The sequence below is a fragment of the Cottoperca gobio genome, chromosome 10, assembly GCF_900634415.1.
Source record: "Cottoperca gobio chromosome 10, fCotGob3.1, whole genome shotgun sequence".
Classification (NCBI taxonomy): Eukaryota; Metazoa; Chordata; class Actinopteri; order Perciformes; family Bovichtidae; genus Cottoperca; species Cottoperca gobio.
In genome coordinates, this window is record NC_041364.1 from 15,629,231 (window position 1) to 15,651,508 (window position 22,278).

Here is a 22,278-nt window from a genome sequence, read left to right on the forward strand (position 1 = left end):
ATATTTATTACATGTGAATGAATTTACAGGAACAATCAAGATTGGACAAAGTTGCTCAACACTGTTGCCTCGTCGCAAGAAGATCCTTGGCAAGAATCTGTCCTCAGCTGGGACTTTCCTGTGTGGAGTATGCATGTTCTCCCCATGTCTGCATGGGAGTCCATAGACATGCAAGTTACATTAGTCGGAAACTAAGTTGCTATGTAGCACCGTAACACTGTCAGCCTCTCACCCAGTGTGTGGGCATGCTCCAGCCCCGTGCAATCATGAATGGAATAAATAAGTCTGTTAGTGTGTGTGTAACTAAGTACATTTACTCAAGTGCTATTTGTAGTATTTCCATTTCCTGGTACTTAATACTTCTACTCAACTACATATTAGAGGCATGTATTATTCTTTTTTTTTTAAGTTATATTTTTGGGCTTTTTATGCCTTTATGATAGAGAAGTGCAGATTGTGAAAGGGGGAGAGAGAGGGAACGACATACAGCAAACGCAAGGTCTAAAACAGCCTGGTTGAGCTACCGGTTGAGCTACCGGGATGCCCCAGTATTGCTCTGGTACTACATTCATTTGATAACCTAAGTTGCTTACTATAAGATTCAAATAAATAGGTCCCAGTTCACCTCCTGCCCTGCCGTGGTGCACTTGATCAAGGCACCGGACATCCCCCTTCCCCCCTCACTACCATTGCGCTGTCCTATGAGCTGCCCACTGCTCCTAGTACTAGACTCCTGGTACTAGGATGGGCTAAAAGCAGAGAACAAATTTCACTGTGTGTGCTGTGTGCTGTGCATGTGTGACCATTAAAAGAGGGTTTCATCCCTCCAAATCTTAGGGAAATTCACAAGCTTGGAATTTTTATTTTCTGTGTTTTCTGTGCTGATGTTGTTGTTTTAACCTTAGTCAAAAAAATGTGCTGTAAAAGTAAAGTTTTACTTACTTATTTACTTACCAGCTGCAACATTAAAGTGACAAACATATTAATGCATCAACAATTATAATCCAATAATATAATGTGCATTATTCTGAAATGGACCATTCTGCATACTCAGTACTTTTGGTACTTAACGTGTATTTTGATACTAATAGTGTTATACTTTTACCTAAATAATATTGTGAATGCAGGACTTCTACTTGTAACAGAGTATTTCTACATTGTGGTATTACTGCTTTTACTGAGTAATATATCTCAGAAGCCTACCTTGTCCACCTCTAAACCTCAACATATACGTGTGGAGCACAGAATAACATTATAATAATAATAAAGATGGCATAATACAGACTTTCCCCCTCATTGTTAACTAATAAAGGAATGTTATTCGTCATGCATTTAAGTGTTTTTTTCTGAAGTAGCCTACTTGTTGTTTTCTTCTGGCAAAAGCATTGTCTTAAACAGTCCAGTAGATGGTGTGTGTGTTTTAAAAATGCATCCAGACCCAGTACAATGGGAGCAAGTACAGGGGGGAGGGACAAATGATTGACTGATAACATTCCATGGCAAGAAAGGGCAGCTATGCCCAAGCAGCAGCCTGTGAGATTTCAGGGAAATCAGGCATTAAGCGTGTCCAATCAGATGTCTTCCTGATTTGGGAGCCAATGAGATCCAGCGCATCGGTGTCCATGTTGGCGTCCAGAAGGGCGTGTTGTCTCTACTTAAAACCGTTGTGTTTTCCCAGATTACTCAGACAAAGTTAATCCTTAAACGACGCTGCACCAGGTAAAGTTAGTATGACTGTGCTCTGTTAGTCAGCTTGTTTACTCAAAAAGACACATAACTAGTGTGTTGTAATGCTAACATCATAAATAAGAAATTAGTTTTAGGTTTCAAGGCTTGTATGAGTTATCCAGAATTCCTCCTACGCCATATATTTTCCCCTACAGTTATGTTTCTGTTTATTTACTCTGTATTACTGTGGGCTGTGTGTAAATACTCTACCTGACAACGCTTAATTCCTCTGCGCTGTTTCACTGTATGCGTTTGTTTATTGCGAGCAGGTTATAAAGTTTGTACATGTTTGCTTCTTGTGTCTGGCCTACGAAGCTCCAGGGTTCAACCCAGTACAGTTTTTTTGACTGAGGCGTGGCTTTATTTGTAAACCGTCTGGAAATTTACTGCAGACAATAGTTTTTTGAGTGCTGAACTAAAAATGGTCACTGCTTTCATGAGTTCTCGTGTATTATTGTAACCTTTTGTCAAAACCCTTTTTAAATAGTCGTGTTTCGATTTAAATCCTAATGTTTTGATCTTTTGATCCCCCCCCCCCACCCGTTTAGAAATCTTCCAAAATGAACCACACATGTCCAGTCAAGCAGGAGGCGGTGACGTTGATGAAGGACCAGCTCAAGAAGACTGAAACTAAAGAAAATACCACTCTTCCAACTCCTCAGAGTGGGTGTTTTAAGTGTGCTTCAACAAAATTCTCACCAGCCCTTTTTAATCCAGTTTAATCTTTTCTGGAGCTCCTTGTTCTGTGTAGTTCAGTTCCTCCCTGCTTATCTTTTATGAAGGATAAGATAAGCCTTTATCCTTTCCCAGAAGGGAAATTCAGAATAAGACAACTCTATAACAAAACTCTGTTTAAATTCCTAAGCATATTTTAAATGCTGCAAAAAACAACTTTTCAACATTATCCTAAAGTATCCTTTGCATGTTTTGTTGCCTTCCCTGGTGTTGGTTGCTTGTAATACACTCATACTGGACTTTAGGACTTCTTTAGTGCAGCCATAAAAAGGGAGGGGGGTGGGGAGGAAGAGAATTGGAATGTGTACTACAGGATGTTTATACTTAGTGCATCAGTTTCTTTTCCTGATTTATAATTTAGGACTCATTTTTAATTAATGTTGATGAAACTTCTCCGACTCAGTTATACATTGATCAACTCATCTGTCTCTCTTGTGATCACAGTGATTGAGGAAGAGAAGATGGCCATCAAAGAGGTAAGTACTGGGAAAAACCTGCCATGATTCCTCTCTTTCAGTTCTGCCCTGTTACCTGCTCTTCTCCTGTCATCATCTCTGCCTTTACTTTCTGTGAATGTCTGACACTGTAGCTGCTGCTACGAGCACAAAGTGTTCAGAAAACATCGTCTTCTTGCTTTGGTCTTATATCTTCTGGGACGTGTCCCCATCAAACTTTTTTCCTCCTACAACGTACTTTCCTCACAAGTGAAGCCTTTAATTTTCCTGCTCTGACTTTGCTGCGGTTTCTTTGGCCCTGATGTGCATTTCATAGTTTCCCAATCTTGTATTGGCGCCACACATGCGTGCAGATCAGTGTTCAAATACAACCGGTTTCCTTCTAATTCTCCATACAAACTCTTGTGGAACAGAATACCTGTAAATAACGGTGTGTAACTCGACACCACATTAGAGCTGTGTGTTCATTGTGAGTAGGAAGCTACGTGTTGTGACTGGTTATACAACCCTGGAGTTAAGACCAGTACTGTCTTTTCTAACTGAGGTGGGGCTGAGTTTGTATACTGGTTTTTGCTGGGATTGTAACCTATTGACTGATGACATGACAATGGGATTATGTGTTCATTCTTTCTCTCACTTTTCTCAATCAGAATTGTGCCAAAGAGTCACTCAATACCGAGTTGGGGTTGTTTGACGCGAAAGGTCTAAAGAAGTCGAGCACAAAGGAAACAAACCCTCTTCCGACTGCTGCGGGTAAGTGCGTCTCAGCAAAGAGCTAACCCGTCTGCCCTTCATTAAGGTCTCTTCAGCTCCTCCCTGCATACTATCATGAAAGGCACCTGCAAACAGTTCTTTACTGATTAACAGCCGATACACAGCTACCTGCTCTCTCAGTCAGACTCCAGGTGCACTGAAGGTGACTCTGCCGGTGCTTGGCTGCTTTTTCTGAGTCTTAAACTGCAAACTTTCTTTGGAGAGTTAATGCTCTGTTGCAGTGGAAGGAAGAACCTGGCCTCTTATAAATTGGCATATTAAATGTATTATCGATGCCACATACCCGTGGTCAATTCAATACACTTGATGGATTGAATTAACATACTTTTAGAAAGACATTGCTGTATAACTGATATTGATTTTAAGTTCACTGACTTTATGACTCTCTACTTGCGTTACTGTTAAAACTACGTTTTTAGCATTTTCCCTTATCCTGTGAATCCTGGTCACTCGATCGATGTCACCCGATATAAAAACTCTTTGATCATAAAATGCAATAGCCCAAAGGTGGAACACGTGTTTATGACATTAAGTTTCACTTTCAATTTCCAAAAGTAGTTATTTTAACTCAAACCACAATCGTAGTTTTGTTGTGTAAACTCAAAGAAAAGTTACTTTTGTTTGTGGTCGAAACATTACGTTTCATTCAGTTTTGCAACATGTTGCGTGTTAAGCTTTACTTTTACAACGTGGTAGATGCAGATTGGCCCACATTAGAAAAGTAGCGATAACCACTGATGCCTATTTAATGGACTAATAACATTTTAAATGGGTGTGGCTAACTCGCCTTTTAATAAACTGACAATCTGGTCTGCCTTTTGTAGCTTTGATTTTGACAGTACCTCTTCAATTATTGGTAATATTTTATAATGTAGAGAAATGGAGGGGAACAATTGACTGTCGGTTCTGGCATCTTATGAGTAACGCAGCCAAACTCATGAGTGGATCTGTCACAGCTGCTGCTGCTTAGTCAAATCCTCCCTCATGTAGAATATTTGACACTGCTGCTTTAGGTTATAAGTGTTCTGTGGTGTGTACATCAGAGCTGGGCTTTTGAATTGATTACTACAGGATGTTTATACTTAGTGCATCAGTTTCTTTTCCTGATTATAATTTAGGACTCATTTTTAATGTTGATGAAACTTCTCCGACTCAGTTATACATTGATCAACTCATCTGTCTCTCTTGTGATCACAGTGATTGAGGAAGAGAAGATGGCCATCAAAGAGGTAAGTACTGGGAAAAACCTGCCATGATTCCTCTCTTTCAGTTCTGCCCTGTTACCTGCTCTTCTCCTGTCATCATCTCTGCCTTTACTTTCTGTGAATGTCTGACACTGTAGCTGCTGCTACGAGCACAAAGTGTTCAGAAAACATCGTCTTCTTGCTTTGGTCTTATATCTTCTGGGACGTGTCCCCATCAAACTTTTTTCCTCCTACAACGTACTTTCCTCACAAGTGAAGCCTTTAATTTTCCTGCTCTGACTTTGCTGCGGTTTCTTTGGCCCTGATGTGCATTTCATAGTTTCCCAATCTTGTATTGTCGCCACACATGCGTGCAGATCAGTGTTCAAATACAACCGGTTTCCTTCTAATTCTCCATACAAACTCTTGTGGAACAGAATACCTGTAAATAACAGTGTGTAACTCGACACCACATTAGAGCTGTGTGTTCATTGTGAGTAGGAAGCTACGTGTTGTGACTGGTTATACAACCCTGGAGTTAAGACCAGTACTGTCTTTTCTAACTGAGGTGGGGCTGAGTTTGTATACTGGTTTTTGCTGGGATTGTAACCTATTGACTGATGACATGACAATGGGATTATGTGTTCATTCTTTCTCTCACTTTTCTCAATCAGAATTGTGCCAAAGAGTCACTCAATAAAGAGTTGGGGTCGTTTGACACGAAAGGTCTAAAGAAGTCGAGCACAAAGGAAACAAACCCTCTTCCGACTGCTGCGGGTAAGTGCGTCTCAGCAAAGAGCTAACCCGTCTGCCCTTCATTAAGGTCTCTTCAGCTCCTCCCTGCATACTATCATGAAAGGCACCTGCAAACAGTTCTTTACTGATTAACAGCCGATACACAGCTACCTGCTCTCTCAGTCAGACTCCAGGTGCACTGAAGGTGACTCTGCTGGTGCTTGGCTGCTTTTTCTGAGTCTTAAACTGCAAACTTTCTTTGGAGAGTTAATGCTCTGTTGCAGTGGAAGGAAGAACCTGGCCTCTTATAAATTAGCATATTAAATGTATTATCGATGCCACATACCCGTGGTCAATTCAATACACTTGATGGATTGAATTAACATACTTTTAGAAAGACATTGCTGTATAACTGGTATTGATTTTAAGTTCACTGACTTTATGACTCTTCTCTACTTGCGTTACTGTTAAAACTACGTTTTAGCATTTTCCCTTATCCTGTGAATCCTGGTCACTCGATGTATGTTACACATGAAGTGAAGTTGTCATGAGTACAGCCTGTGAAAACTATTGTATAGTCTTCTGTGTCTCTGTGGGGAGCTGTGTAAGTCTGGTAAGCAGGTTAGACTTGAAGACAACACATTCATCACAGGTAGCCTGTGTGAAGTTTAAAAGACACAGGCATTTATCTAATAAAATATGCTACAGAGTTGCATTATGGGAAATCTAGGACCCAGGGGTTAGGTTTTTTTTTTTTTTTTTTTTTTTAAGCTAGCCCCATCTAAACATGAAAATGTAAGATATCGCTACCTGTTTGTTTTTATTCATGCCTCTTGCAAGTTTCCCAACTGTGTGCAAGCTCAGTGCTAAATTGCTAGAACTTTTAATATTTGCACTCTAATCAATACACACCTGATAATCTTACCCACCATCTAGAATATTTGATACTGGTGTTTTATATTGTATAGTAATTGTTCTGTGGTGTGTAAATAAGACTTGTTTTTTTTAATTGATTACTACAGGATGATGTTCAAACATAGTGCTATATCAGTCTTATCACCTCATCTGTCTCTCTCTTGGTTCACACAGAAATCGCAGCAGAGAAGAAAGCCACGGCAGGGAAGGGGAAGTAACTGAAACCTACCTGCCATGATTCCTTTCAGTCCTGCTCTGTTACCTGCTCGTCCTCTAATATGGAATCCTGTCCAGCAACTCATTTGCCCGTTTTCTGTCGCCATATTTGATTAGAAAAGTTTAGGCTGATGCTATGGGGAAGGATAGGTCTGTTATCCCATGTACATTAATGCAATGGGTGTATTTTCTCCATGCTGTTTAGATTGGACACGAGAAAGATGACTATTTGTCAGGTTTGCTTTTTTTTTTTATATATATAAAAGGAGAAAAATCATGAAATCAATCAAATATATTCATTGCTACAAACGACTAAGTATGCCTGTGAAAGTTGCCGTTCTGAAAAGCAACAAGTTTCTTTATTTTTGTTCTTTAAATAAAAAGGGATGTCAAAACGGAGTTGCATTTGTGTATACTTTGTCAAACAGTCTTGCTAAACTTAAAAAAGAATCTTATTAGAACTGATTTTATAAGTGCAAAATAGTTTCTCATGTATCCTACATGGTCTAAGTTATTGTCAACCATGAGTGGTAAACATAAATGAAATAAAACATTTAAAAGTCAGGTAAACTTTCAAGCTCAGTCACCTGACTTTCCCTCGGGATAAATAAAGTATCTATCATTACAACATGTTTCCCATTAGTCCACTGCAGATCTGAGGTCAGGAATAACATTGTTGCTGAAGTGGTTAGACAGGAAAGTTATTTTAAATATTAATGGTTAAAGGTAATTTTTGCCCTTCTCTTCATATACAGTACTCTGTATACAAGGGAATAAGGCTGTGCTCCAGTGTGCATTATAAGGTAACTAAAGACATTCAGTAGGCAGTAGTAGGTTTCAGTTGTAGACAGTCTCTACGGGTTTCTCTGGCGTAAGCAAAAGTCAGCCCATTGTTATTGGTACCAAAGTAATCACAGTAATGAACACACTTACGCTCCTGTTACTTGATCATATTTGGCTGAGTAGAGAAAGGGTCTTAAATCAAAGCCTGTTAATGCAATGTTCAACTTTCAATGTTTAATATTAAAACTGATCCTTGTTTGTGAGCATGCATTTTCAGTTTGCATTGGCTGCACATGAGCTAAATGAAGTATCTTTGACTTCAGTTTCCAATGGTTGAGTGAATCCTTCTCGCCCAGTTAAAAGCTACATCTAGAGTTACAACAGGTCTAAGCCTGCTCAACAAATGAGTGGATCCTCTGCAGGTATTACACATTCCACACTGACGGGAAGTATAGCTTGTGTGAAAAAGTGAGTTTTAATTTAGTTCCTATATGCAGTGGTGTCACATTTATACCTTTTCTTTTCAAATGCAAATAACTGATATATGTTCACATGAGTATTGTGTCTTTGCAGTGTGAACGTGCTTTGGCAAGCCCATATTGAGGAAGTAGATATGCGTCACATGGAGCAGAGGTGGAGCTGTTTTGTTTTTCGTACTATGTATGTGGATTGCTTAAGGGCAGGCTGTGTCTTTCCACAAGCCTGTTAAAACATACTCGTACAACAGCATGCAGGTACTTGATGCAGAGACATGCCATATAATTGTCTTCGGTTGGAATTTAGGTACCAAAATGACGAGGACTTACAATTTCCCTCCTGTAAGGAAGCCTGTCAGAGCTCATAAAAAAAAAAAAAGTTTCAAGGTAAATAGCTTTAATGAAATTGCAAAGTAATGGTATGCGTGTATTCTTTTCCAATAATCCTTTCAGGATTAGGCGTGTCTGTGCACTATGACAACAGACTAGACAGTGCAGCACAAGTAGAGAAAGAATACATCCAACACAACTAAACCATAGGTGGTAGACACAGACTTATGATCGTATTCAGTGACTTTAATATTTCCCGAGCCATATATTGAAAAAAAACTAAACTTTTATATGTGATTTATGCTGTAGCATTGCATTGTTAAGGGGACACTGCTTATTAACTGTCCCATCTGTATTTCTTATTGCCTGCTGTGTTCAATCCATTAATTTTTCCTGCATCAACATTGTGACAAGTGCACATTATAGCTCATAAGACAAGTTATACCAGTACTTTAAGTAGGAGCATCACTACATCCTTTAGTTCCCATTGTACATTATAATACATGAACTACATGTGCTAACCTGTGTATTTGTATGCACAGATAAAGGAAAGTCACACATTTGTAAGAAAGCTTTTTGTATGTAAGATGTCTCCACTGCCCAGTTTGTTATGCAGCTGTGACCTTCTGGAATGATCATCATCCTCCAATAGCTGATAGACCTTTGAATATAAATGAGCAGAAACACAGTAAGGATGATCTGTTTTCTAATGTTTTAACCTAGATATTACAATTTCCTTTTCTTTGTGGGAGTTAAAGGGTTCACTCAAACAAAAACATTTTCTCAGTTAACCTAACTAGTATTTAAGATTGTCGAGATACTTGCTGTCTCTACTCCAGTACAATGGGGTGCAATACAATATTAATAGCCGTACTCAAAGCATGGGGAAATTACATTATAGTCATTAGTCATAGCAGATAAAATATTTATTAGGTTGTTTTACTTTTAATACAGTGGTGTGTAACACTATTATGTAAACAGCGACACCCAATGGCTACGATATAGACTACAAAAAGATGTTATCGCAGTACCACATATCTCCAATAGGGGGCGCCATATAACAGAGAAACACGGTAGGGGGAGGGCCTGCAGGTCTGTTCACTGGGCTAACTAAAGTCCATCAACAAGCTAGTTAGCAGTGAGCGATATGATGAACGCCAGCGGTGATGCTTTAGCAAAAAGAAAACATGGACAAGCTAACTGAGATATATTCCGGTGCATTGACAATCACTTTTCAACGCTAGCTGAGGACTATTTCAGGTGGTTGTAATTAGCTGCTTCATTCATGCGGTCGCTGGTGCACCGGGGAGTTTGAGCTCCGAGTGGCGAGCAAGCTCAGTCATCAGCTCGCAGGGACAACTGGGACAACACGGCTCACTCACCGGTACGTCTGTTGTGCTGTTAGCATGCTAACCGAGCTAACATTAACTAGAGGGCTCAAATAAACATTTACCACTAGATGTACTACAATATAGCTGCTGCAGATTCACAGCTTAAAGGTAGATGTAATGGTTTGCATTATCCTGCTGTTGCTAGCTTCTTGCAAAGGTAATTGCAGTTGCAGAGTTAGCAACGTTACGACGAGGATATAAAGTGATCGTCGTCATGTAAATACAAGTGATTGTTTGCTAACATTGGCTTTAATGCAATGTTACAAGTGGCGCATTGATCCCAAAGCTGCTTCATTGTGACTACGACCAAAAGCTTTGCATGTGAATGAAGTAGCTTGAGAATATTTCTCACCGCTAAAATATTTATTATTTAAGTTACCATGTGTTGAGTTGTTGTATTGTTGGCAAGATGGTGCCCATTAATGGTGGAGGAACAACATAACCTGAGCTTGCATGTAGTACTATCAGGCTTGGGCTAATATTTGATACAGCCTATGATTTAGACCTATTGTTTATTTTCATCATGTACATTATGATGTTACTCTTCCTCTTATTAGAGTAGGAGCATGGTGGTCCCGGACAGTGCCAGCGTGGTCTCCCAGGCTGACAATGGCAGTCAAACTGGCCTAATGGAGAGCTCCAAGCTCGGGTGCGAGGAGGACGAAGAGGAGGGTCAGGACCTGGCAGGGGTGGAGCTGGAGGAGGTCCGAAAGCTGCAGGAGCTTGTTCGTAGGTTGGAGGTCCAGAATGAAACCCTGCGCAACAGAGGGAGCAAGACTATCACCCACAGAGGAGCCAGTCTCACAGCTGCTGTCAATATCAATGAGAGGCTGACTTGTGAAGAGGTGACCAACTCTCACCTCAGATTGGAGCACAGTGGCGAGCTGAGCAGCATAGACTTTGAGCTGTCTCCCCCCCAGGACAGCAGCAGCAGTGGTGAAGACATGTCTCCTCTGCCCATGGCCAACAGGCTGGAGGGAGAGGATGATGAGGACGACCAGGGTCCATGTGGGGGCTTTCTCACCTTGACCTGCAGCAACGGAGCGGGACACTGCCAGACGCCGGAGAGCCCCTCTCAGGAAAGTTATGAGTCAGAGACACTTGCAGACAGCGACTCTGGGGTGGACCAAACTGCACTGGATGAATTGGATGTCCTAGATTTGGAGGATGCGTGTGCAGAAGTAGACGACAGTTGGTATGTTTTATTATCTGCACTCTCTGGTCTCTAGTTATGCTTAACCCCACTTGTTTGGGTTATTCAAGATATATTTCTGTCCAATACTGGACGGATCAGTGTGCTGAATCTGAACATTTGCAGATGTGAGAGAGATAACAAGTAATAAACGTACATAAAAATATGTAGCCGTGCATATGAGATATCTTCAGGGGAACAGGGGATTTCTGGCAACACACGCCACAGCGATGGCACATTTAATGTTTGCATGTTACGTTCGCCTGTGTAGACGTAGAGTGGAACCCCTTCAGCCATATTACTCACTTGCGCTTTTTCATTTTAACCTCTAACTTTAAAGTGTGTTACTCCCCCACGGGAAAAGACTGCACTGTTGTGTAGGTTATTTGGAGTTAAAGTTATACTTAATCTTTGCCTGTGCTTTCAAAGCGTTGCTTAACTGTGGCAAACATTTTGACCACTAACTCAGTATATGTACTGTAATTCAGAGGTACTGGTGTAAGTGTAAGTGACGGAGAAGAGAGACCCTGGAGTGACGAGGTGGTGGTAAAAGAATGTGCAGCAAGCCGGAGTGAATATGTTCAGCAGCAGTTGACGTGAGGCTGTTTGTCTCTTAACCTTGAGACTGAGCTCTCTGACTGACCTGGGTCAACAGCAGGCGTGACCCATCTGCAACCTGTTTGACAGGTTATGATGAACAAAGGTTTTTGTTTTTTAAACCAAGCATGAATGAAAAAGACATGGGCACCAGAAGTGTTCTGTCATTTCAGAAATGGTCATACTTATGATGGTTATTATTATTGACCTGGCATAGATCTGCATTCACTGTTATACAATGTACTACAGATCAACTGCATTAGTTCATTCCTAAATGCAGGTCACGTTGTAGCTTGTAAAAAGCCTTTTTGTTTTTATACGAGATGAACTTTGCTAATTTCCTCCAATTTAATTGGCAGAATATAATTACCTGATTACCTAATTATGATTCTTATTACCCTAACCGAGCAGTAATAGAAGGTTAATTACTAATAGTCCATGTTAATTTCATGCCAGAGTTCAGTCTAGACATACTTGTTCAAATGCTGTGCACAATGCGAGCCTACAACAGGTACCATATTGTGTTCCTGATGGTTCCTCTAGCAGCTTAACAGCCAGACCATTCACGACTTATTTTCAGTTTCACATAATTAACCATACCATATGTGCTTTGTGAAGTTATCATAGCCAAAACATCCAGTAATCCTAACGGCGACATAATCTCATCTGCTCTGAGCTGGATGCTGCCGCATGGCTAAACTGCTTTGGGTGGGATTGCACAGCATGTGATCTGAGGGCCCCCCCTGTGTGACCATAATGCAACACGGACAGAAACACTCGAGCTGAGAGCAACGGCAGGATCTCTTGTTGTGGGTTTTCGATATATATATATATATATATATATATATATATATATATATATATATATATATATATATATATATATATATATATATATATATATATATATATATATATATATATATATATATATATATATATATATATATATATATATAAATAAATAAATAAATAAATAATTCCCAGACTAGAAGAGACAGGTTTCAACCCCAGCAGGTCAATTCAAAATGGCCATGTAAATGACATTACATTACAGTTCATTTAGCTGACTCTTTTGTCCAAAGGGACTTACAATAAGTGCAAACAATCATTAGGATACAACTCCGAACAGCAAGAATCTGGCAAGTACATCAGCTTCAAATAGGGACAATCCTTTAAGTGCAGAACACTAGCTTCAAATAAGCGCAACATACAGAAACGATAGAATACAAATTCAACCCTTAGCTACAAATAAGCCAAACCAATGTAAGTGCAGCATACAAAGAACAGATACAATGTTTTGTCGAGGTGCAGTCGAGTTTTCAGTCTGTGACGGAAAGTGTGAAGACTGTCAATAGTCTTGTTATGTTATCCATCCTGCCTCTTATTGATTTTATAATGAAGGGAAACCTCTGTTTTTATAATAACTATAAGATTACTATAGGGCTCGTTGTAAATTATTATACTATTACTGTAAAAATGTAGATACCGTATATACAGATATAGAATTCATCCGAACAATGCTTCTCTTCTCTCCCCAGCTATACTATAACATATATATATATATATATATATATATATATATATATATATATATGTACCCGGTATATATGTAGGTTTCACCAATTCTGGTCTGGTGTATTTGTTTTGGTTTAGCAGTTATGCTAATATCACTGCATTTGCAGAGCTTTGTCTTGCGTGAATGGCAGGAACCAGGTGTTAACCTGTGACCGAAACTGGATCAAACGCAAGCAGAACTTGCAGCATTATTCCACATCAAACAGAAGTATTGTGTGTTAAAAGAAGTGCACACACACACACACACACACACACAGAAGCTGTGCTCTCTGGCAGGATGTGTGACCTGAATATTGCTCTCCGTATTGTTGCTCATTCCAGTGGGAAATGGGTCCTTTTGTGTTTGCCCAATGGGAAGATGATTTGTAGTTGATTGGTCCAGAGTCAGTCAGTCCGGACCTTCTGTGTATGCAACTCAAAGGACCGGCCCATGTGACCCGCAGTTCAAAGCTTGTGGCTGTTTGCTCTCACTGGGGCAACACTGGTCACATCTCAGAGGAGGTTTCAGAAAGTCGAGCGTTGCTTTCAGATGGTGACATTGTGTGTGGCTGCCTTTTTTTAAAAAGCACCTTGGCTGACTGTTTGTCGATGTGATTGTTTCTGGCTGTAGAAGTTAACGTACAGCTGATTTAAAATATAACAATGATATAATAATGTTATGTGTTTTCAGATTTGTCCACCTGACTGGCCTTTTTATTACAGGATGAGAGCGATATGTTCGGCAGATCTACATGAGGCAAATGTGTATTTAGCAGTCATGTTTGAGAACCAGGTGTGGGCTGTGATGAGGATGTTCAACGATGCATTACCTCCTTAAAGTATTTGTTCACTCACTGTTTGATCTAAGTACATCATTCCCTTTAAACAAACAATGTGGGATCTTTGCTGCTTCAGTGGTCGGGCGATAATTCTGCCTGTGTTGTACATTGTGAAAAACATTCTTACAATGCAAGGCATGCTCAATACTATTAAGTGCATACCTTACAGGCCAGGAGTTCACACTAATCTCCAGCTTGTTTTTATTCAAATCTTTTGCTCGGTAGTTACTGGCACTTTTGATAAGCATGTTTTTAATAAAAAAAAGTATATCACGCTTAGTTTTTCAGCCCTGAGCTACCGTTTCCCTACCTCAGTTTCTCTATCTCTGTATTACTCTCCCCATCCTCTTTATTCCTTGTCATCACTCCCATTGCCATTGGTAATAGTTTATCTTTCTTCTCTACAGGTTGTATGTGTCTTCGAAAAAGCAAGTAGCAGATCAAGGCCCAGACTCTCCGTTGAAGTGGTGTCGACAGGCTCTTGACCACCGCAGCCCGGAGACAGAAATAGCTTGTCGGACCCTGATCAGCCGCTTGGACCAGAGTATGTAAACACACACTCGCGCATGTTTGCATTAAACTCTTTGAAATGTCTGAACCAAAGTATTTACTAATCTGCATTTGTATTAATCCCCTATTTAAACCTAAAGATTAACAATCTTTCTGTCCATAACAAATTCTAAGCAGCAACAGGTTGCAACAAAAAAAAAAGATTAAGGCACCTAATTCAGCACAGGGAGACAGTCTTTCCTCCCTCTGTGAATGGGCTGCGTTCTTATTTACTGCTCACCTCCATTGTGCATGTGCACAGATCTGTGTGTGTGTGTGTGTGTGTGTGTGTCTTAGTTGTGTGACAAAGCCGGAGCACTCACAGTGAATGTGTACATGGTGTGTACGTCTCTACGTGTGGACAGAAGTTTGTGTCTGATCCAACAGGCCCCATATATTCTTTACTTCCTGCTCACCGCAGAGCCTGAACAACAGAGCTGTTCACACCAGAGCTGAATGACCACATGAAGTCATGGGCTGGGTTGGATTACCCAGCTCAGTGCCATTACGCACACGCATGCATTGTGTTTACCTCCATTAAATCCCATGCGAAGGACACCAGGCTGCTAAATAACCACACACCTCTACACACATCAGACTGATGGATTATGTCCGTTTATGACGAAGACATCGGATTACTGGAGTTCATTAATTGTGTGTGTCACAGCCTTTCTTTTTTTTTATTTATGTTTTTAAAATGTGTTATGAAGTTAACGCAGCTGTCACATTTTGATATGATGTCATCATTTGCAACATGAAATGCCATACACTTATTACTTAAATATGTTTGGATTGGTGCAATCATAAACTTCTTCACATTTAATGTTACATTATGTGACGTCTTTGTGCTCACATTGTGTCGCTCTGCACCATCCAGACAAGTCATGTTTTCCCGGGGATCCGACGCTTCATTTGTTGAGCTGTCGTCATCAGTCACTGTTATTTATTAATCACCACACCCTTTTATCTGTCTTCACTTTCACCCCATCCTTTTGCACTTTGCACTGCTGCACCTGCAAGAACTTGCGAGATGCCCAAGACCTACTGATTTCCACTTAATATAATTAGCATTGATCCCAACTATACTTTTATTATGATATTCTTCATGTCTCTCTTTTTAATGTCATCCCTTTTTAAAGTGTGTATATTCTTCCCGGAGATGATCTAATCTCTGCTCTCCTGCCCCCCCCGCAGCGTCTCGATGGAGGAACATGTACAGTAGCCCATCAGCAGAGGCGGGCTCGGCAGGCTCGGCAGGCTCAGGCCTGATCTCTCCTGGGTACCACAAATCAACTAACAAATCCCTACTAACCTGTGGCAGCTCAGGTATGGCATGACATTAACACACTGTGCTCCTCATTTTCTGCTCAACACAACAGTGGGATTGACGTCAGTTATTGTAAAGATGTAGGTCAGTTGATATGTGTGTGCGCTAATGCATCAACCATCTGAATGGGATTTTTTAAAGACTATTGTGGCATGTTTTCCCCAGTTTACTGTGTGTTGCACATTACTTACAGCCATGATTCAAAACATACCTCAAGTTTTCTAGATTGGTTCTCTACTCCTACCAGGCAGCCATTGTTACACATTCATTTCAAAACTACTAAATTCTACAAAGAATTGTTGAATAGCTTCTTGCATGACAAAGGTTGCTGTTATTCCGCCCAACACATGAATGCATCACAAACACAGATGTTTCCCATCCCTCCAAGCTTTCAATTACATCACTGCACAACAACCACATTATTATTATTTTTATTTCTTTATTGTTGGTCTAGAATAAAAACACACTATATTCTCTGTGATTAATTGTGTACATGTAATGTTAGCTTCTCGAGTTCTATGGAAATGAATGGAGAACAGTGTGCACCTGGAGAACAGTGTGCACCTGGCAGACAGAAAAACATGTTTTGGAAGATGGTCGGTGATTATGTGGGGATAAAAACACAGGTATATTGTTGGTGTTTGGTATTGCTAACCCATGTGAAATCTAGAATGCTGGTGTTCTTGACTTTGTGGTGATTACTTGCACAAATCTTTGCATGAACTTGTAAATGCTTGGCTTGTGGGTGGTGACCTGATCTAATCCCAGACTTTTTACATAACCAAATGCCTCTGGATGATGTTGTCTTTCCCCATTTGTCTCAGTCTGAGAGTTCGGCCTGTGTCAGACAGAGACATGCCCGTCAGGGGAACTTTCCTGAGCATCATCATCAGACAGCCCGTCTCTTTAGGGCTGAATAATTAATCTTAATATTAATCACAATTTCCTTCAATTAAATAAAGATGATCGCCTGTGATATTTACGTAAAAAATGTGTGCCCCGCTCAAAGAAGATTAATCTTGCGGCTGACGTCGAAAGTAGAAGAGTAATAAACGACAGACGGGCAAAACAAAATTGCACTGAATTTAGGTGAAGAGAAACCTTATTTTAAATCGTATTTTGAATGTTGTATGCAGCACAACATGGAAGGGAAAGCAGCACTCGGTTTATTTAAATGAGAAATAATTGTGATTATCATTTTGGCCATAATCGTGTCCCGCTGCTTTCTAGAGATGAACGTGTGAAGTTTTGGTGGAGAGACGTGATAATTTAAACATACCAAATGTGATTTGTAAAACAAAGATTTGTCAATACCTTAAATTCTTGAATGTTAGCCCGTCTGATAATTTAAGTTTAAAAAAAATAATAATGTGTATCCACCTGGTGAATATTCAACTTAAATCTGTTAATTAATTAGATACAGGCAGCGCTCCGTGTTAGCTGAGGTGAGTTATACGTCACACGCCTCCGATTGGTATGCTTTTTCCAATATTTCCCAACTTTAAAAACCAAATTGTTTCCTCATCACTGTGATGGGCTACTCTGCTTGATTCACCTTGAGGCAATAATACAATTGTATGAACCTGATCAATCAGGTCCTGTTTCTACTGAGTAGAGTCTGACAGATCCCGTTGGCATCAAGCCTTTTGAGACCAATTAATGTTCCACATGTCATTCTCATTTTATGATGCAAAAGGGTCAAGTACCTGATAAGAAATGTATTGTTATATGGGACTGACATCCCTTTTATGTTAAGCAATCTTAGATTGAAAGCTAGTTATCATCCTGTGATATGACCGGTGCTGTGCAGGTTTTAAACGGGCACCATTGCTATGCACAATGGAGGCAAAACCTTTCACTGTGTAAGTGTAGGGAATATCATGAAAATGACAGATTCAAATGCGTACTATAGTCTGATGCGTGTTTTGAATGATTATGATGGTGCAGCCTTGTTCCCTCCTATCTGAAAGGCCCTGTAGCTGTTATAATACAGGTTCTGGTCATTTCATTCCTTTTATTTATTCAAACGGACCACCTGTCCATTATTTCAGTGCCGGCTTTTATTTGACAATTTTATAGTATTATTATTTATTATTTTCTTTTATGTGTTAGATGCAGCTTGTTGTAACGGGTACCCCACTGTGTTTTTACAGGTGCTACAGCCTCCGTGCACTCAGCCCTGAGCTCGCAGTCTTCCATAGACAGTGAGCTCAGCACATCAGATGACTCCATCTCTATGGGCTATAAGCTGCAGGATCTCACTGATGTCCAGATCATGGCTCGCCTACAGGAAGAGAGTGAGTAGAGGTGTTGTGCACATGCTGTGCTGGAAATCAAATATCATTTTGTTTCCACATTCTAAACCGTAGACAGCTGATGAAGAAAGAGACTAGCACAGTTGGCCTTATTGTGCATATTTTCTTACTCCTCTAGATCAGATAGATATTTTGACGCTTTTCTGTGATTTTTATATGAATCTGTATGCACATGCAAGGGTATTTGCATGACTCCCTATATATGCAGTTTCCTTCTTTAACTTCATGTTCTTGGTTTTAGGTCTGAGGCAGGATTATGCTTCCACCTCAGCATCTGCATCACGCCGCAGCTCCACAACCTCTCTGCAGTCCCTGCGTCGGGGTGGCACCTACAGCGATCAGGAGTTTGATAGTTATAGCCTGGAGGACGAAGAGGATGAGTTCTGCTCCATGCCCCAGCGACGACATCGCTTCACGCCTTCGCCCTTAGGCTCACCACGGTGCCTGTCTCCCTCCACCTCCAATCAAGGTCAGGAATACAGCAGCCGACTCGGGGCCCCACGCACAAGAACACCCAGGCGATCTCTCCAGGGCCCCAGTGCAGAGCTACTTAAATTTGCCAAGAGTGAGGGTAGGTTATAGCCAGTAATAATTCAGCATTTATACCCCGATCAGAGAGACCATCACAGAGATTCTTCTTGTATCAAAAGCTGCGATGATACTCATTGCGTTGTTGCTAAATTTGTTATGTATGTGTGGTTCCAGAAGAGTTGAGGCACAGCATGCCTAATCTGGCCCCCCGCACCAGCCTACGTTCCCTGGAGGCAGTCAGGAACAGCCGCAGCATGGAGGCTAACCTCCAGAGCTCTGGCAACCGCATGTCCCACCTGACTCACTCCCCCTCCACAGGTAACCCTACCCTCTTCACCTGGTCTGCACCATTCCTCTAATGTAATGGCACCTGCATTTTCCTTGCATATACCCTTTGTAGTGTCACTTTTATCCTACCATCGTGCCTCCTCAAACCTCTGCATGACCACAGGTACGGTTTGATCGATATCCAGGAAGATTATTCCTAAAGGTACACCGTGGAGTATTTTACCACTACTAGTGCTCTGGAGCTTTTTTTAAATTTAGGTCCCCATTTTGCTTACATGTTGCACAAACACATGGCAGACACAATACATATTATTGCTGATGGTTTCACATTATTCCACTAATCTACAGATGGCAGTAATGCGCCAAGAAATACACTAAAGAAGAAGACAAACGGATGCAATGCAGGTTTCAATTTTGCAAATATTTAATAAGGAAGGAAATGTATTTACCATGTTTGTAGAGTGAATACATGCAGGTGTTGGTAAGTAACACTTAATGTAAAGAGAAAGTTTACAAGAAAACTCAAACATAAAAAATGTAAATATACAGATGAAACTAAATCAAAGTGCTCTGAAGGCTACTGTCAACAAAAAACTAATGTTCAGAAAGTGTTCAGACCCCTTCAGTTTTTTCACATTTTGTTATGCTAAAATTGTTTGAATTCCTTTTTTTCCCTCATCAATCGTCACTTGATCTACCCCCTAATGACAAAGAGATAACAAAAGAATAAGAAACTGAAATGTGAAATTCTATTCTCTTTGTCATTAGGGGGTATCGAGTGTAGATTGATGAGGGAAAAAATGAATTTAAACAATTTTAGCATAACAAAATGTGAAAAAATTGATGGGGTCTGAATACTTTCTGAACACACTGTATATCAACATATTGCTTGTGAAATTACTATTTTTCCACAAACCATACTATAGCAACATTAAATATGTATACAAACAGAACATCACACGTGGTTTTCACCTGTAAATAAATTCCATAACATGAATACATGTTGAAAAAATGCAACTTGTATGTCTTTGAAGGACATGGACACATATTATTAAAAACAATGAATATCGGTCTGACACATCAAAACGGATGTATCGATCTAACCTTTAGTCTCACCCCAACAAGTCGAGTCATCTATAACAAACTCATTCTATATATGCGTCACAGATACTTAAGAGTTCCGCAAAGCATCCCAAATGTTTCTACTCCCTGACATACCCCAGGTCATGTTCAGTTAACCCTCCCTTCACCTGCTACATGATTATTACTACTTCCCTCCAGTACTGCTCCTCCCAGGTTTTCCTACAACTCATACATGCCACAAATTGGGTTTGAATTTCAGTTACAGCATATTTATCTTTTGTATATTAAAAATATTTGCAGTATAGGATTTCCCAGCTTGTCTGGAAGAAATAGCAGTTTGAGATTCTATTATGCCACTGTGCCTTTCTTCCACTCAAGGTATGGCTTGTAGTCGGCTGCGTAGTGGCCAGTCACCTCTCTCCCTACGGACTCCAGTTAAAGCTGTCCCTTCCGGGGGCTCTATGGCAGCAGGTCGTCCTTCCAGAGGTCTGCCTGTTGTCCAAGCACCACCTACAGGTGGGGGCCGCAGGGTCCAGTCCCCAGGCTCTGCCAATAACGGAGCCTACATACCCGGGAGAGCCTCAGCTGGGGTAGGGAGAGCCGCCGTGGGCCGAGGACAGGCATCTACCAGAAGTAAACTTTCACAGCCCCCCAGGAGGTGAGAATCAGAATGAGAAATCCTTTATTAGTACCACGGCAGGGAAATGTATGTTGTTACAGCAAAAGAGCAAGAGAGTAACGTGGCGACAATTGAAAATACAGTAACAGTAATATAAGTACATAATCTGCTGAGTGCTTAAATTTAAAACTTTTAAGGAATGTTGAGAAACTGAGGATTTGTTCCTTTTTAATAATGGCAAATGTGTTTTAATGCCATTAAGATCATCACAATTTTATACTTGGGCTTTTGTGTGAATGAGACTAACTTTCTGTCTTACTCACAGGTCTTTGGGCATGACTAAAATGTCAGATGAATCCTGGAAAGATGGCTGTTACTGAGCCTGGCCGGTGATGAAGGATGTTCAGCTGACCTCTACCCTTTACATCTCATAGTACAAAGAACACAGCCACCGTGTCCACAAATGTGTCGTACAACCTTTCGGTTTCCTAATTTCACACTGGAGCGCAGGGCTGCACTGGATTCGTAGTCAAGACTCATCACTTTCCCTCGCATGAAACATTGTCAACCCACACAGAGAGGCTGTGTAGGCAGACAAGAAGGCACACATGCACAATCCACTTGTGATACGGACCGACTCTGAGCTTCCAGAAGATTTGTTTGTGTCAATTTTAGTTATTTTTCTATGGTAATTGTGAGAAACTGCTGGAATATTAAAGGTTGTATTACTGTTCTATTGATGTAATTGATATGAAGACAATTTAAATGAAGATATTGGTGGTTTGTTACTTTTCTGTGTGAATTCCTACTAGATGAAGGTGCTGAGTGTCGCATGCTCGTTGTTTTTCCCCTCATCGTGTAACTGCAATATGACAAATCTTCCATGTGTCCCACAATGATCTGTGTGAATTTATGAATGTTTGATTGGTTCATTGTAAAATTATCTAGTTTTGTGTTGTATTTGAGTTTTGCTCTTTGCTTACACAGCAATGAAACTCACATAAACCACACTGCCCTTATAAATAATACAAAAATGGAAATATATGGTATGTGCCAAGGTGCATTTCCGCTGCAACACACTTTTTAATTCAGAAGAATCTTAAGTCATCAAAGGTACTGTTATAATACTGCATTTTGCAGGCATTTTTACTGCATATCTATAGGTGGTTTTGAGTGTGCTTTTGGATACCACTGTAATGAAGAAAATGTTTATGCACGAAGGCCTTGTGCCTTAGACAGCTATGCACCCTCATACAGAGTGCCTCTGACAATTAGGAGCTGTACTGAAAATTAATAATAAAGTCTACCCTGATATATAATTGCAGCATCTCACTTTATTTTATTATATAAACTACGCGTGCACGTAGAGAATCTGTTTGCATCGCAGGCTAATTTGTCACACTATGAATCCATCCGCAGCACAAGCGGTAGCGGCAGCAGTATCTCCCGGATATTTCCTGCCAAACGCCTCACAAATGAGTGCTCGACGCTACCCACCCTTTGTGACAAAATGGCCCACAGGCCTCATCTGCGCAAACAAAGTCTGAGCGCAGTCTGTACCCACATTAAAAAATATTTCTTGATGTGATAACATTTGAATTTTGTGTCTCAGAACCGGGCATAGATATTATATATAGCCATTATTTGAAAGTCTGTATT

The 22,278-nt window shown here is 40.4% G+C and overlaps 1 protein-coding gene across 2 annotated transcripts; it reads left to right on the plus strand.

Annotated features, from left to right (window-relative positions):
• Positions 1–9,407: 9,407 nt before the first annotated feature.
• LOC115014859 (SLAIN motif-containing protein-like) lies at positions 9,408–21,938 on the plus strand. 2 transcript variants are annotated; one of them, XM_029441959.1, is made up of 9 exons: positions 9,408–9,715; positions 10,280–10,917; positions 14,315–14,451; positions 15,651–15,782; positions 17,937–18,080; positions 18,340–18,669; positions 18,804–18,947; positions 20,379–20,658; positions 20,945–21,938. In XM_029441959.1, exons 2-9 carry the CDS (start codon positions 10,289–10,291, stop codon positions 20,997–20,999), a joined length of 1,851 nt encoding a protein of 616 aa, XP_029297819.1. In that variant the 5' UTR covers positions 9,408–9,715; positions 10,280–10,288; the 3' UTR covers positions 21,000–21,938. The 2 variants fall into 2 exon arrangements, with proteins under 2 accessions (XP_029297819.1, XP_029297820.1); XM_029441960.1 differs by having other exon boundaries at positions 10,285–10,917.
• The last annotated feature ends 340 nt before the right edge of the window (positions 21,939–22,278 follow it).